Source organism: Rhincodon typus, chromosome 21 (genome assembly GCF_021869965.1).
Source record: "Rhincodon typus isolate 14 chromosome 21, sRhiTyp1.1, whole genome shotgun sequence".
Classification (NCBI taxonomy): Eukaryota; Metazoa; Chordata; class Chondrichthyes; order Orectolobiformes; family Rhincodontidae; genus Rhincodon; species Rhincodon typus.
In genome coordinates this window covers 37,656,275-37,670,316 of record NC_063352.1, presented here as the reverse complement: position 1 = coordinate 37,670,316, position 14,042 = coordinate 37,656,275, and the positions used below count along the sequence as shown (strand labels likewise).

At 43.9% G+C, this 14,042-nt stretch overlaps 1 protein-coding gene across 6 annotated transcripts in view; it reads right to left on the bottom strand.

Moving 5' to 3' along the window:
• Window positions 1-14,040, bottom strand: part of polr3e (polymerase (RNA) III (DNA directed) polypeptide E) — a 57,586-nt gene extending 43,546 nt beyond the window's left edge. The window contains exons 1-6 of one of the 6 annotated variants that reach the window (XM_048609456.1): window positions 13,658-14,040; window positions 13,422-13,518; window positions 5,841-5,926; window positions 2,566-2,616; window positions 2,380-2,457; window positions 13-131 (exon numbers count right to left, since the gene is read on the bottom strand). In XM_048609456.1, the coding sequence (XP_048465413.1) occupies window positions 13-131; window positions 2,380-2,457; window positions 2,566-2,616; window positions 5,841-5,876 (284 nt within the window). In that variant the 5' untranslated portion in view covers window positions 5,877-5,926; window positions 13,422-13,518; window positions 13,658-14,040. The remainder of the gene's footprint in view (window positions 1-12; window positions 132-2,379; window positions 2,458-2,565; window positions 2,617-5,840; window positions 5,927-13,421; window positions 13,519-13,657) is intronic. The other 5 variants (XM_048609452.1, XM_048609453.1, XM_048609455.1 and 2 more) reach the window with 5 other exon arrangements.
• Between the last annotated feature and the right edge of the window lie 2 nt (window positions 14,041-14,042).

Here is a 14,042-nt window from a genome sequence, read left to right as displayed (position 1 = left end):
ATTGTTACTTACGTTGCATAGGTACTTCCAGAGTCATCAGTACAGGTCCCATCAACATTGAGAGCAATCTGTTCCCCTTTGCTCCGACAGTAATTGGGACTCACTGTATCAATCGCCATTTCCAGCTCAACCTGTGCACAAAAGCAAGTGAGAATCAGTAAGATCACAGCCTAATCTGGAAGTGATGTCTGGGAAGGCTACATGCATCCTCAGAAATAGTACAGAATGTATAGCCAGAAACAGGCCATTCAGCCCAACTGGGCTATATCAGCATTTATGTTTTATACGAGCTTCCTCCCACTCCCCTTCAAATCATCCTATCAGCATATCCTCCTCCTCCTTTCTCCCTCAAACATGCCAGTGACAGCTGTCACCTACCCAGGCCCTAGGCTGCGGAATTCCCTCCCTAAATTATTACATGTTTTTAACCTCCTTAAAACCCAACTCTCTTTACCAAGATTTTGGTTATCCACCTTAATTCCATGTGTTTTTTCTTTATTCATTCACAGGATGAGGGCATCGCTGGCTAGGCAGCATTTATTGCCCATCCATACTTGCCCAGAGGGCAGTTAAGAGTCAACCACATTGCTGAGAGTCTGGAGTCACATCTAGGCCAGACCAGGTAAGGATGGCAGTTTCCTTCCCTAAAGGACATTAGTGAACCAGATGGGCTTTTCCCGACAAGAGGCAATGGATTCACAGTCATCGTTAGACTCTTAATTCCAGATATTTTATTGAATTCAAATTCCACCATTTGCCATGGTGGGATTCGAACATTATCTGGGTCTCTGGATTAACAGTCCAGCGATAATACCACTAGGCCATTGCCTCCAAAGTCACTTGGTGTCATGTTTTGTTTGATAATGCTTCAGTGCAGTATCACAAGACATTTTGCAAGGTTAATGGCACTATCTAAATGTAACCCACTGTTGCTTATTTAGCTTCTCCTTAAAATGTATCGATATTAATCCCCTCAACTCCTCACTCTAAGTTCCACATTCTAATCATTCTGTGGGAAGAGAGGGTTTCCCCCGAATTCTCTATTGGTGACTCTCATATTTATGACTCCTAGATCTGAGTTACCTACAAATGCAAATAGTTCCCCATATCTGTCAAATCAAATCCCTTCATAATTTTCATAACTGTTATCAGGCCACCCGTCCTCCTGTACAATGTTCATTTGAGTCAGATTGTTAACTTTGAGTTTGGTTTCGTCTCTGCAAATTGGAGGAGGGTACTGTTGACAGTACTGCAAACATGCTCTAAGCAAGGTTCTACACAGGTTCATGTAAAATCTCTGCTTTTCAATTCGATACATGGGGTATACAGTTTATATAGTTTTACATTTGGTTATTAAACTGGGCTTGTATAGAGACTTATATTAATAAATCCTGCTGTGACAGTTTATGATCTTGAATTCAGTTTTTAAAAATCTGGGAATATAGTAATAATGTGGTGGGAGTAAAAACAATGATAAAGCCAGTCAGATTGTTATTAAAATCTGGCAGGTTCAGAACACACTCACCCCCACAGGGAGGTGACTGCTCCCCACTTTCACCCCTGCAAGGAGAAAACTTCCCACGCCTCAGCCCTGCAGGGAAGGAGGTGACTGCTCCCCACCCTAACAGGGAGGAGACTGCTCCCCACTCTCACTCCCGCAGGGAGGCAACTGCTCCCCACCCTCACCCCCACAGTGAGGAAACAATTCCCATCCCTCACCCCCACAGGGAGAGAGGCGACTGCTCCCCAACCTCACCCCCACAGGGAGAGAGCTCCCACCCCTCACCCCTGCAGGGAGGCAACTGCTCCCCACCCCAACAGGGAGGAGACTGCTGCCCACTCTCACTCCCACAGCAAGGAAACAATTCTCATCCCTCACCTCCACAGGGAGGGAGCTGGTCGCTCCCCACCCTCACCCCTCATGAGTCAACTGCTCTGTTCCCTCACCCCCAGCCACCACCAACACCAACCCTAACCCACCATGGGGGGAATGGATCGGCTCATGTCTCTGACACATCTCAGCAAAGAGAGAAGAACGATGGTCACTCACGAGACACTTGCCAGTCTTTTTATCTACCTCATTTCCCTCTTGCACCGCTACCTCTCAGGCAGCTTCCTGATGTATTTAAAATTATCCATTGCCCTCAAATCATTAAATCATGGCTTTGGTCAAGTTCCTGTTGTGTGGTTCTGGAATCAGGGAATGACAGAGACAGTAAGGGCTGATTAGCCTCCTCCTGTGCTATACCATTCTGGATGGCCGATTCTGGTGGCAGAGGGTTAAGCACAAAAATAAAGTAAAAACTAGATCTTTCCCCATTGAGTTTGTTCCATTGAACGACAGGACAGAGCAGTGATAGAGTCACAGAGCGAACTTACTTTCTGTTGCTTAGGTTTTATTCTTGCTGATAAATGAGTGACATCATCATATTTCATTGTGGCTGGACGCACGGGATACTGGAGGTGAGAGACAGAAAAAAATAAATCAGCTGCTCAATTACAGAGCGTGACAGTTGAAATTAAAACAACAAGAGGTGAAGCACGAAGAGGCTCAGTGTGACACACCTGGAACAGGTACAGTTTCTCCGCTAGACTCTTGGCCAGGTGTACATCGACCTGAGGCATAGAGGCAGATTTGTTATCAGGGATAGTCAATCAGTTGTCCAAGTATCTCTCACAAACACGCTTCACCCTCAGCTCTCCTTGTACTTGTCCCACACAAATTCAAAAGCATCCATGTTAACCTGAATAATCATTTACATACAGCAGAAAACAAAGCGTGCACACACAGCCGTTACAAATAACAACATGAAAATGACCAGATAATCTGCTTCTGCAATGTTGATTGAGGCATAAATAATGGTCATAGGCAAAGCTCCCTTGTCCTACTTCAAAACAATGTCCTGGAATCATTTAGTCCACCGGAGTGGGCAGACAAGGCTTTGGTTTACATCACATCCACAAAAATCTTTGGTGTGGGAATGAATTAAAAGTTTCTGATTCAGAGACAAGAGTAATGACTAGTGCCTAACCCTAACTCTAATGCATTCCATTAGCTTCCATGACCCACATGTACCTCTGACCCTCCACACATTTTTGCCAAATGTCAGGGTGAAGCTGCTCTATGGGGTCATCTGTAAACAAATTAGCAGCAGCTCTGACATGCCAGGCACTCCGCATCCCCTTTAATGCAAAGATTGTTAGCAGAGAAGTCCCAGAAATATATATAGGCCTTCACATCACAGATCTACTTCCACCTAATGTTAATTCAGTTCCTCAACATCATTCTCATCCATTGTATGATGAAGGTTCATGATATGTTATTTATTTGGAAATTTGGGTTTTAAAGTGACCAGACATACAACATATAGAATTTCTGATTCATATTTTTATGCTGCGTCAAGAGCAGGAGTTATAATTTTACTTTCATTTTTGAGTCCTGAAAGTCATATCGGATTGTCTGAAAACTTTGTTGCATGCATTTATATGAGGCCTTTTAAAAACATGAAGTTAACAGTTAAGTGACTTTGAAACATGGGTAGATGAGAGAATAAAAAGGGCCGTTGCCCAAAAACAAGGTATCCTACGACACAGGGAGGCAGAAACAAGTTCTTTCTGAATGGGAACACCATTTAGAATATAGGGGGATGTGCAGGTTTCTATCAGAGAAGGAAACGGATCATTTAGACAGAAAAGGACTATGCTTAGCTGCACAGCTGTTGTTAGTCTCCAAAACAGTCAGGGCAGAAGAAAAGAACTCCTGAGTTGACTTTAAGGAACTCACATTAAGAAGTAAGTGAACTGTGTTAGGGGTTCAGGCAACAGCACTAGCAAATTTCAGCATTGGCTCAAAGACAAAACAGTTACAACTGTACCAACCAAATGAGGAACTTTACAGTGGAAACAGGGTGACCTTTCACTGTGTCAGTTCGACTATCTTTAAGGCTGTTATTAAGGATAAAGGGGGTTAAATCCATATTTCTGATATTTGTAATTAGACTGTCTCTAGATCTTGCATAGGGCCACATAGTTTCTTTCCCCCTTTTGTGTGTAATAAACTTTGCTTTTTATTTAGAAAAAGTACATTGGCAGTCTCCTAGGAACATCCTCACTGACTGACGAGCACAATAAACAACATTGCCAAAATAAAACTTGTTGTCTCTGAAGAAAGATTTCTGGGATTTGATCTAGCCAGCATTACCATCAATAGGGATCATAATTATCCAGGTCACAAATCCCTACGATGACGTGATCCTTTATATGCAGCACTAAGCTGCAACTTTCCATCTCCATGTTCAGACGACAAGAGACGAGAACTCAATTCAAACCAGAACATAACATAGAACATAAGAACATAAGAACTAGGAGCAGGAGTAGACCATCCGATCCCTCGAGCCTGCCCTCCCATTCAATAAGATCATGGCTGATCTTTTTGAGACTCAGCTCCACTTACCCGCCTGCACACCATAACCCTTAATTCCTTTACTGTTCAAAAATTTATCTAGCCTTGCCTTAAACACATTCAGCGAGGTAGCTTCAACCGCTTCACTGGGCAGGGAATTCCACAGATTCACAACCCTTTGGGTGAAGAAGTTCCTCTTGACCTCAGTCCTACATCTGCTTCCCTTCATTTTGAGGCGATGCCCCCTAGTCTTAGTTTCACCTGCTAGTGGAAACAACCTCCCTGCCTCCACCTTATCTATTCCCTTCATAATCTTATATGTTTCTATAAGATCTCCCCTCAGTCTTCTGAATTCCAATGAGTACAATCCCAGCCTACTCAGTCTCTCCTCATAATCCAAACCTCTCAACTCTGGAATCAACCGAGTGAATCTCCTCTGCACCCCCTCCAGTGCTAGTATATCCCTTCTCAAGTAAGGAGACCAAAACTGCACACAGTACTCCAGGCGTGGCCTCACCAGTTCCCTATGCAGCTGCAGCATAGACTCGCTGTTTTTAAACTCCATCCCTCTAGCAATGACAGACAAAATTCCATTTGCCTTTTTAATTACATGCTACACCTGCAATCCTACTTTTAGCGATTCATGCACAAGGACACCCAAGTCCCTCTGCACAGCAGCGTGCTGCAATTTTTTACCATTTAAAACATAGTCCATTTTGCTGTTATTCCTACCAAAATGGATGACCTCACACTTATCAACATTGTACTCCATCTGCCAGACCTTTGCCCACTCACTTAGACTATCTATATCCCTCTGCAGACTTTCAGTGTCTTCTGCACACTTTGCTCTACCACTCATCTTAGTGTCATCTGCAAATTTTGACACACCACACTTAGTCCCAACTCCAAATCATCTGTGTCAGGCTTCAGTCTGTTGAGAGTACTTTGAGGAATTGAAATCAGCAATAGATTTAATGGTAAGACTTATTTATTTATTCAGGCGATGTGAGCCTGATCGGCTGGGCCAGCATTTATGGTCATTCCTGACTGTCTGTGGCAAGCTGTTGGTGGGTCTTTGGGATAAAGAACATTAAAGTCTGAGGTGAGATGAATCAGAAAGGTATCAGTTTATCACAGCCCCAGTCCCACTTTAACAAGGTACAGCAACGCCATCTGAGACTAGTGAATGGAACTCTCAAATTGGAAGACAGTGCAGCTCAGTAGTGGAACGCAGCACAACTTTGTTCAATGAAGTGAAGAACTCAAAATCAACTCAAAAATAAACAGAAGGAAGAATCAAGCACAGAGTGTAAACTTGTAGTTTACCCAAAATGAGATGCCAAACAGGAGACAAAACAACTGACTGACTTGGTGATGAATGTCTAAATTTCTGATGTGTAGCTAACAGTCACACTCTCCCCTCTGAGCAGTTACTCACCTCATGTATAATTGGATCATCCTCTTCGCTTGCCATGCTGAAATGACGAGGAGAGTTGGGCAACTTCCACTCTTAGGCTTCACAACCTAAAATATTAAAAGTGCATTAATGGGTCACCTAACTCCCCTTCCCCTACCTCCATTATCCAGGCCAGCTACCCAAAAATCACTTACACTCAAGCCTATATCCATTACAAAGTGATCAGAAAGGGTCACAAAACCACTGTCACCACAAAGCTTTCAAAAAGGCTCTTACCACTTCCCCTTTCACGTAATTTAGAATCTAAAAAGATATAAAAGGGTCGTACGGTGACTCAGTGGTTAGCACAGGTCTCTCAGTGCCATGGACCCGGGCTGGATTCCAGCCTTAAGTGACTGCGCAAAATCCATACAGACATTCTTCCCGAGTCTTGCATGGATTTTCTCTGAATGCTCTGGTTTCCTCCCTCAGTCCAAAGACGTGGCAGTTAGGTGAAGGGCCTATGCTAAAATTGTTCGTAGTGTCCAGGGATGTGCAGGCTAGGTGGATTAGCCATGGCAAATGTAGGGTTAAGGAGCTATGGTAGGGGGTGTGTCTGGGTGAGATGCTCTTCAGAGGGTTGGTGTAGACTTGATAGGCCAAATGGCCTCCTTCCACCCTGTAGGAATTCTATGAAAATAGGGCCTGAATAAGCCTTCAAAAGAATGGATGAATAATCAAAAAACAATGGGGACAAAATGGAAAGGGCGTTTGTGTCTCCATCTCTCTCCAAACGCACGCGTTGGTCTGATCAGTTGCACTCTCATTTGGGTTGGGTCGGGTCATGGATTAAGATTCATTTTATGGTTGGGTCACAAAAACCAGGACAGACACATCATCATCACGGTATGAAGGGAGGGTTGCTATTCCAAACAGATATTAAACCACATTCCTGTCCATCTGCTCAGGTAGCTGGAGTGAATCCCACGGTATATCAGAGAGCTGAAGTGACCAACAGTCCTTGGCCAATCATTTTATTTAATATTCTCGTGTGCAAATCTTTTTATTTAAGAACTGTAGCTTGTGATTCATATTATAACTTCTAAGCCTATCAACTAGAGAGTCAGTCTATAAATTAACACAGCGTGCCTTTACCAAGAAAGGAGTCAAAATAGAAACTGGTCATTTGGCCCCTCCAGTCTATATCATCTATTCTCCACACAGCAAATAGTTCCAACCACAATTGACCAATCCCTTCATTCTAGTCTCTTTATCAATTCTAACCTGGAAAGTTTACAGCTTCCACCTCAATTGTTAATTCTGGAAGTGAACCACACAACCTCACAACCCCCCGTCTGAAGAGGTTTCTCCTCCCCTCTGTACAAAACGTCTTTACATTGATGACCCTATGTTCTTAAACCCTGGAACTAGACTGCTTCATCGAGCCCTTATCTGGTCATTCTTTTATCTCATTTACTTGAATATTTGCAACCTATAATTTCTTATGATAGAGACCGATGTTCTAAAATGACCAAATTTGCTTACATCATGCAGCAACCTAGTGACTCGTCACAATATTCTTCCCATGGAGATCCTTCAGTCAACAGCAATATACCCAACAGGGGACGAGGAACAGCTTCTTGAAGCTATTCCTGTTACTAATTAACACAAACATCACAAAAGCGTGGGTTTCAGAGTTAGGACCACACAGCATTAGTTAAGATAGATTTGCATTCAAAGAATGAACCTCAGACCCTCAGAACTCTTTGCAACCAATTAAATATTGTTGAAGTATCATTGTTGCAATACAGGCCATATACCAACTAACTTACACACAGAAAGATCCTACAAACAACAATGTGATAAAGAAAAATCACCAGCTTTAACAATCCTTTTTGAGGGATGAATACCATCCAGGACACTACAGAGAAATCCCCTGCTCTTCAAGATAGCGACGAGAGCACAGATAGTGCCTACATTTAACATCTTATCTAAAAGACAGCACCTCTAACAGTGCAACATTCTTTCAATGCTGGATTTACAGGCAACAACATGGACTTCATATTCAAGTGTTTAATGCAGGACAGGAACCCACAACCTGCTCAGATGGCAGTGCTATCCAGTGAGCCACAGCTCACACACATCCACATTCCAAATCACGAAATCTATAAATATACGTATTCCCAACACCATCACTTTGTATTTCTGATGAAAAGCACAAGAGAGAGGAAACCAGTGATCGGAGGAAACTTGAGATCCTCTTCGATCTGTATGGGGTGTGGTAGACAGTATGTTTGTCTCATTGATCACCTCCATGATTAATACTTCCTAGGCATTTTGGGATCTTTCAAGTACAAATTCATCCCTCTCCTAAAGTGCATTTTGAATGATATCTGCAATGCCCATGGGAATTTGCACACAACAATGATGAATCCATGCAGCCAACTGTCAGGTTCCTTGGGCAGATATATCCAGTATCAGAGTTGATTCACAAAGGCAAAAGCAATCAAGAAGTTTCCAGCTCTTCACAACGTAATTGAGCTCCAGAGATGCATGGGTGTGGTAAAACAAATTGGAAAATTCCTAAATTAGCTATCAATGACCACTAAGGCAGCTGCTATGACATGGAGCTAGGCAGGAGCACAACAGAAGTCTTTTGAGAAAAATCGAAGAATTGTTGATATCACCAGGTATTTTAACTATGACCCAAAGCTGCTATCATTGCTGCAGATGCATCTTCTCGAGGACTGGGAGCTGTATTTTTCAGACACCGACAGATGGAAAGAGTAAGCCAGTTTACTATGCACCCTGCTCACTGGCAAGAAATTGAACAGAGGTACACAGTGATAGAAAAAGAAGCATTGTGAAAAAGTTTGCAGATTTTGCTCAGTCTTCACTCCAAGATAGAAACAGATGACCAACTCTTGGTGACAGTTAAATTCTAAGGAGTTGCCAAAAATTCCTCCATAGTACAACGATTTTGACTGAGGATGAGGAGGCAAAGAGAATGTGTTCCTGGAAAACAGCAGACTACAACATGTGCTTTGTTCTGTAGAACATGTGCTTTAACCCTGCAGCAAGGTCAAAAGGAGATACAGGTTTAGTCAAAGAGATGGAAACTTTACGTCAATAACAACCTCAATTTTAACAGCAACCAACTGAAATCAGAGTTGCACCAAAATCTGACAAAGAATGAACTCACTGTGTCAAAGGATGGCAACACATACTGCGGCACAATCCCATTCTACAACAGCACCATGAACAGAAAGGACACTTCGGTGCAGTGGATGATTTACCCATCTACTATAAGAGATTGGTTATTCCAACATTCTTAAGTCTCAATACACGACAACAACTGCACCAAAAGCATCTGAGTATCATAATGCCATCCCAGAGTAAAATATTCTGTTTGATAGCTGGGTTTCCATATTGAGCTAATTGCTTGTTCTATTCATCATCAGGGGACGAGAACTGTTGGTGTCATTTTCAGTTCCAATCAGATCATTGGAATGTTTTGGGATGAACCTCAAATACAACGTAAAATATTCTTGACAGTAGATGGATAGAAATCAAGCAACTGGAGGGTCACATGTTTGATCCAGTGATTACATCACTGAACAAGATCTTTGCACACATGGAATTGCAGACCTTGTATTCTCAGACGGTATGGAATGAGTATTTTAAAGAGTTCATAACATCATATGGATGTGTCCATACTCCAAGCTCACCAAGATATCCTTAAGCTAACACGGAAACTGAATGAGCAGCATGTAGTGAAACAGTGAAATCAAGAACAATGACCTTAAATGTACATTGCTGAACCCTTGCTCATCTTCACTCCAGAATAGTTTAACTCCACATGAACTTCTCACATGAAGACGACCAAGAAATCAGCCCCCTCCACTGCCACATATATTCAAGCTGCATGCACAAAGATGATGACTTGAAAGTGAAGGAGAAACGGGACAAGTATTGTTCCAGTCAGATGTGGAACTCTGATAAGTGTCACAAAGCACACAACCTTATAGGCCTTCAACCAGCAGAGATAATTTGGATTTGAAACCAAGCTTGTTATGTACAATTGAAACAGACATCTCAGCCACGGTTTTCTGAAGAAGAGTCTAGGCCCGAAACGGCAGCCTTCCTGCTCCTCTGATGCTTCTTGGCCTGCTGTGTTCATCCAGCTCTACACCTTGTTATCACAGCCATGGTCCTGTCTTATTCAAAACAAAAATGGCACAGTCCAACCAAACAGTCATGCACTCGTTTCTACAAAGAAGCAACTTTCAACGAAGTTGTAGTAGTCATTAACACAACCAAACAGACCAGAGATTCGGTGTTCATTGAGAAGTCCAGATGCATGCCTGATTACCAAACCTGAATCAGCAATTCTCCTTCTGCCCAGCATAGTCCAAGTGACTTCAAGAAATCTCAATTCCCAATCTCTTCAAAAAAAGGCTGCAAACACATTCAGGTAAACTAATATATCCTCACAGCAATAGGGCCTGAAAATACAAATTCCGTTTACCTTTTCAGGCAACCTAGGTGGCAAATTCAGTATTTCTTGTCTATCCTAAATTTTCTTCCTTGCAAAAGTACAAGAGGTCCAAAACAGTTCAGTCCAGACATTGCAGAAAAGAGAGCGAAATTTTGACAGTCCCCATTAAAGCTTCAACCTACTGGCAACAAAAAGGCATTTTTTAATCACGAAAGCAAACAGTTTACATTCCATTAAGGCAACTAGGGGATCTCAAAACTTAGCAGGTCTATCCTAAATTGCCCTTGAGCTGAATGGTTTGCTAGGCCATTTCAGAGGTCAATTAACAGTCAACCACAGTGCTGAGGGATGGAGTCACAGTCATAGCATCACAGAATCCCTATAATGCAAAAGCAGGCCATTCAGCCCATCAAGCCCACACCAACCCTCCGAACAGCATCCCACCCCTCTACCCTAGCCCCATAACCCGACATTTCTCATGGCTAATCCACCTAATCTACACATCTATGCACACTAAGGGCAATTTACCATGGCCCATTCACCAAACCTGCACATCTTTGGACTGCGGGTGGAAACTGGAACACCCCACAGGAAGGTGACAGTTGCAGCCACAAGAAGAATGTGCAAAGGCCAGACAGTCGCCAAAGGCTGGAACTGAACCTGGGTCACTGGCACGGTAAGGCAGCAGTGCTAACCACTGAGCCACCGTGCCACCCTCAGATTAGACCAGGTAAAAGGTAGATAAATCCCTGGGATCTGATCAGGTGTACACTAGAACTCTGTGGGAAGCTAGGGAAGTGATTGCTGGGCCCCTTGCTCAGATACGTGTACCATCGATAGCCACAGGTGAGGTGCCAGAAGACTGGTGGTTGGCTAATGTGGTGCCACTATTTAAGAAAGGTGGTAAAGAAAAAGCAGGGAACTACAGACCGGTGAGCCTGACATTGGTGGTGGGCAAGTTGTTGGAGGGAATTCTGAGGGACAGGATTTACATGTATTTGGAAAAGTAAGGACTGATTAGGGATTGTCAACATGGCTTTGTGAGAGAGAAATTGTGTCTCACTAACTTAATTGAGTTTTTTGAAGTAGTAACAAAGAGGACTGATGACGGCAGTGGTGGATGTGATCCATATGGACTTCAGTACGGCATTTGACATGGTTCCTCACGGTAGACTGGTTAGCAAGGTTAGATCACATAGAATAACAGGGAGAACAATACAGAATTGGCTTGAAGGTAGAAGACAGACGATGATGGTGGTGGGTTGCTTTTCAGACTGGAGGCCTGTGACCAGTGGTGTGCCACAAGTATCATTGCTGGGTCCACTGTTTTTCGTCATAGTGCAGGTTCATAGTTCCTTGAAAAGGAGTCGCATGTAGATAGGATAGTGAAGGGAGCGTTTGGTATGCTTGCCTTTATTGGACAGTGCACTGAGTATAGGAGTTGGAGGTCATGTTGTGGCTGTACAGGACATTGGTTAGGCCACTTTTGGAATACTGCATGTGATTCTGGTCTCCCTGCTATGAGAAGGATCTTGTGAAGCTTGAAAGGATTCAGAAAAGATTTACAAGGATGCTGTCAGTTTGGATGATTTGAGCTATAGAGAGAGGCTGAATGGATTGGGGCTATTTTCACTAGATCATGAGAGGCTGAGAGGTGACCTCAGAGGTTTATAAAATCATGAGGGGCATGCATGAGGTAAATAAACAAGGTCTTTTCCCTGGGGAGGGGGAGTCCAAAACTACAGGGCACAGGTTTAAGGTGAGAGGGGAAAGATTTAAAAGGGACCTGAGGAGCAGCATTTTCATGCAGAGGGTGGTGTGTGTATGGAATGAACCGCCAGAGAAAGTGGAGGAGGCTGGTACAATTACAACATTTAAAAGGCATCCGGATGGGTATATGAATAGGAAGGGTTTGAGGGGGGATATGGGCCAAAAGCTGATAAATGGCACTAGATTAATTTAAGATATCTTGTCGGCACTGATGAGTTTCCTTGCTAAACATTTCTGTGACTCTATGAGGTACAAATGACAGATTTCATTTACCAAAGTAAGCAGCGAAGTCAGAGACTTGGGGAGCAAACAGGGAGTTGAACATGATCAGTCAAATCAGAAACTGGGTGTAATATAGAATAATAAATTACGTCTGAATGTGATATGCTAATAAAAGGTGATGCAATGTCACATGGTCTTAGTCTCCATTGCAGCCTCAGGACCAAGATGAAGCCATAGTAAGATGATTATTAAATAATGTTGATGTTTTCCTTACCTCAGGCTCTGCAAATATTATTTAGTAGCTCAACAAGACCAAGAATATTGCAATAGATACACTTACATAATCTGCTCAGAGAGCTATGGTATGTTTACAATTGATAAACATTATGCAATAAGTACAATGATTGTAGATTGCACTGAATGACCCATGTAGAAATAGGAAAGCAGCTGACAATCATGTAATTGAAGATCGCAGAAAAGGAGAGAAAGTTTTCTCGTCCTTACTTAGTTAAGGACTGATCAGGGAGCTACTGGCACACTGTACAGTACTTTAGACTTTGTGGCTGCAGTCTAGCCCGAGTCAGGAACTCACTCCAGAGACTTGAGCAAAAAAAAAGCTAAATGACAACCCTAGTGCTGCATATGCCAAAGAATAGTACTGGGGGAACACTGCATTACAGGAGGTTCAATACTGAGGTGGTACTGCACTGTTGGAGGAGACTGAGGGACTATCTTTCACAGGCAAAGCCTCTCAAAAGATCTATTTGAGGAAAAGAATTGAAGGCGTTGTCCCTGGTATCTTGGACAACATTTACCTTTCAATCAAAACCAGTAAAACAGAACATCGGGCAATTACCGTATTACGGTGGGCAATGGGATCTTACTGTGTACTTGTTAACTAGTGAGTTTCCTACATTACCATGGTGGCCACACTTATTTAACTCATCGGCTTTGAAGCACTGTGAGGTTTCTGTCCTCATCTAGCTGAGGTTGCGACTTTCCTCACAGGCTGCACAGTCCCATTCTACACCCGGCTCTATCTGATGCAATGAAAGGGCAATAAGCTGCTGCAGCTAAAGCCAGAGGCGCCGGAAGCGCTCCCTTCCATCCTGACAGGCCGGCAGTTGCCTTACCTGATGCCGGTACCCGGAGAGCACTCCTGACCTCGCTGACCACTAACTCCACGGGGATGAACGGCCTCATTGGGGGATGGAGGTCCCAGGAGCCGGCCTGTACAGGAGAGAGGGAGAAACAGAGGCAGGTCAGAAGCCCATTCATCACAGGGGACCGTCTAAACCTCAGGCCGAGGCCGTTGACTTAATGCCAGCCGAGGCCCGACCAAGCCCACAATCCTAACCCCGGTACTCACCACCCTCCCCAGCCGCCCGTTCCCTCAGGCAGTGCCGGCGAAATGGATGAAACGGCCAGCAACCATGGAGCCGACATGTGCGTCCGACTCCTATCATCAACCCCCGTTCCATGGGTACACTGGGTCCCCCTGACGGCCGGAGGACCGCGTTCCATGGGTACACTGGGTCCCCCTGACGGCCAGAGGACCGCATTACATTGGTGCGCTGGGTCTCCCTGACGGCCGGAGGACCGCGTTACATGGATACACTAGGCCTCCCCCGACAGCCGGAGGATCGCGTTACATTGGTACACTGGGTCCCTCTGACGGCCGGAGGACCGCGTTACATGGGTACGCTGTGTCCCTCTGATCCGCGTTTCATCAGTATACCAGGTCCCCTGGCGGC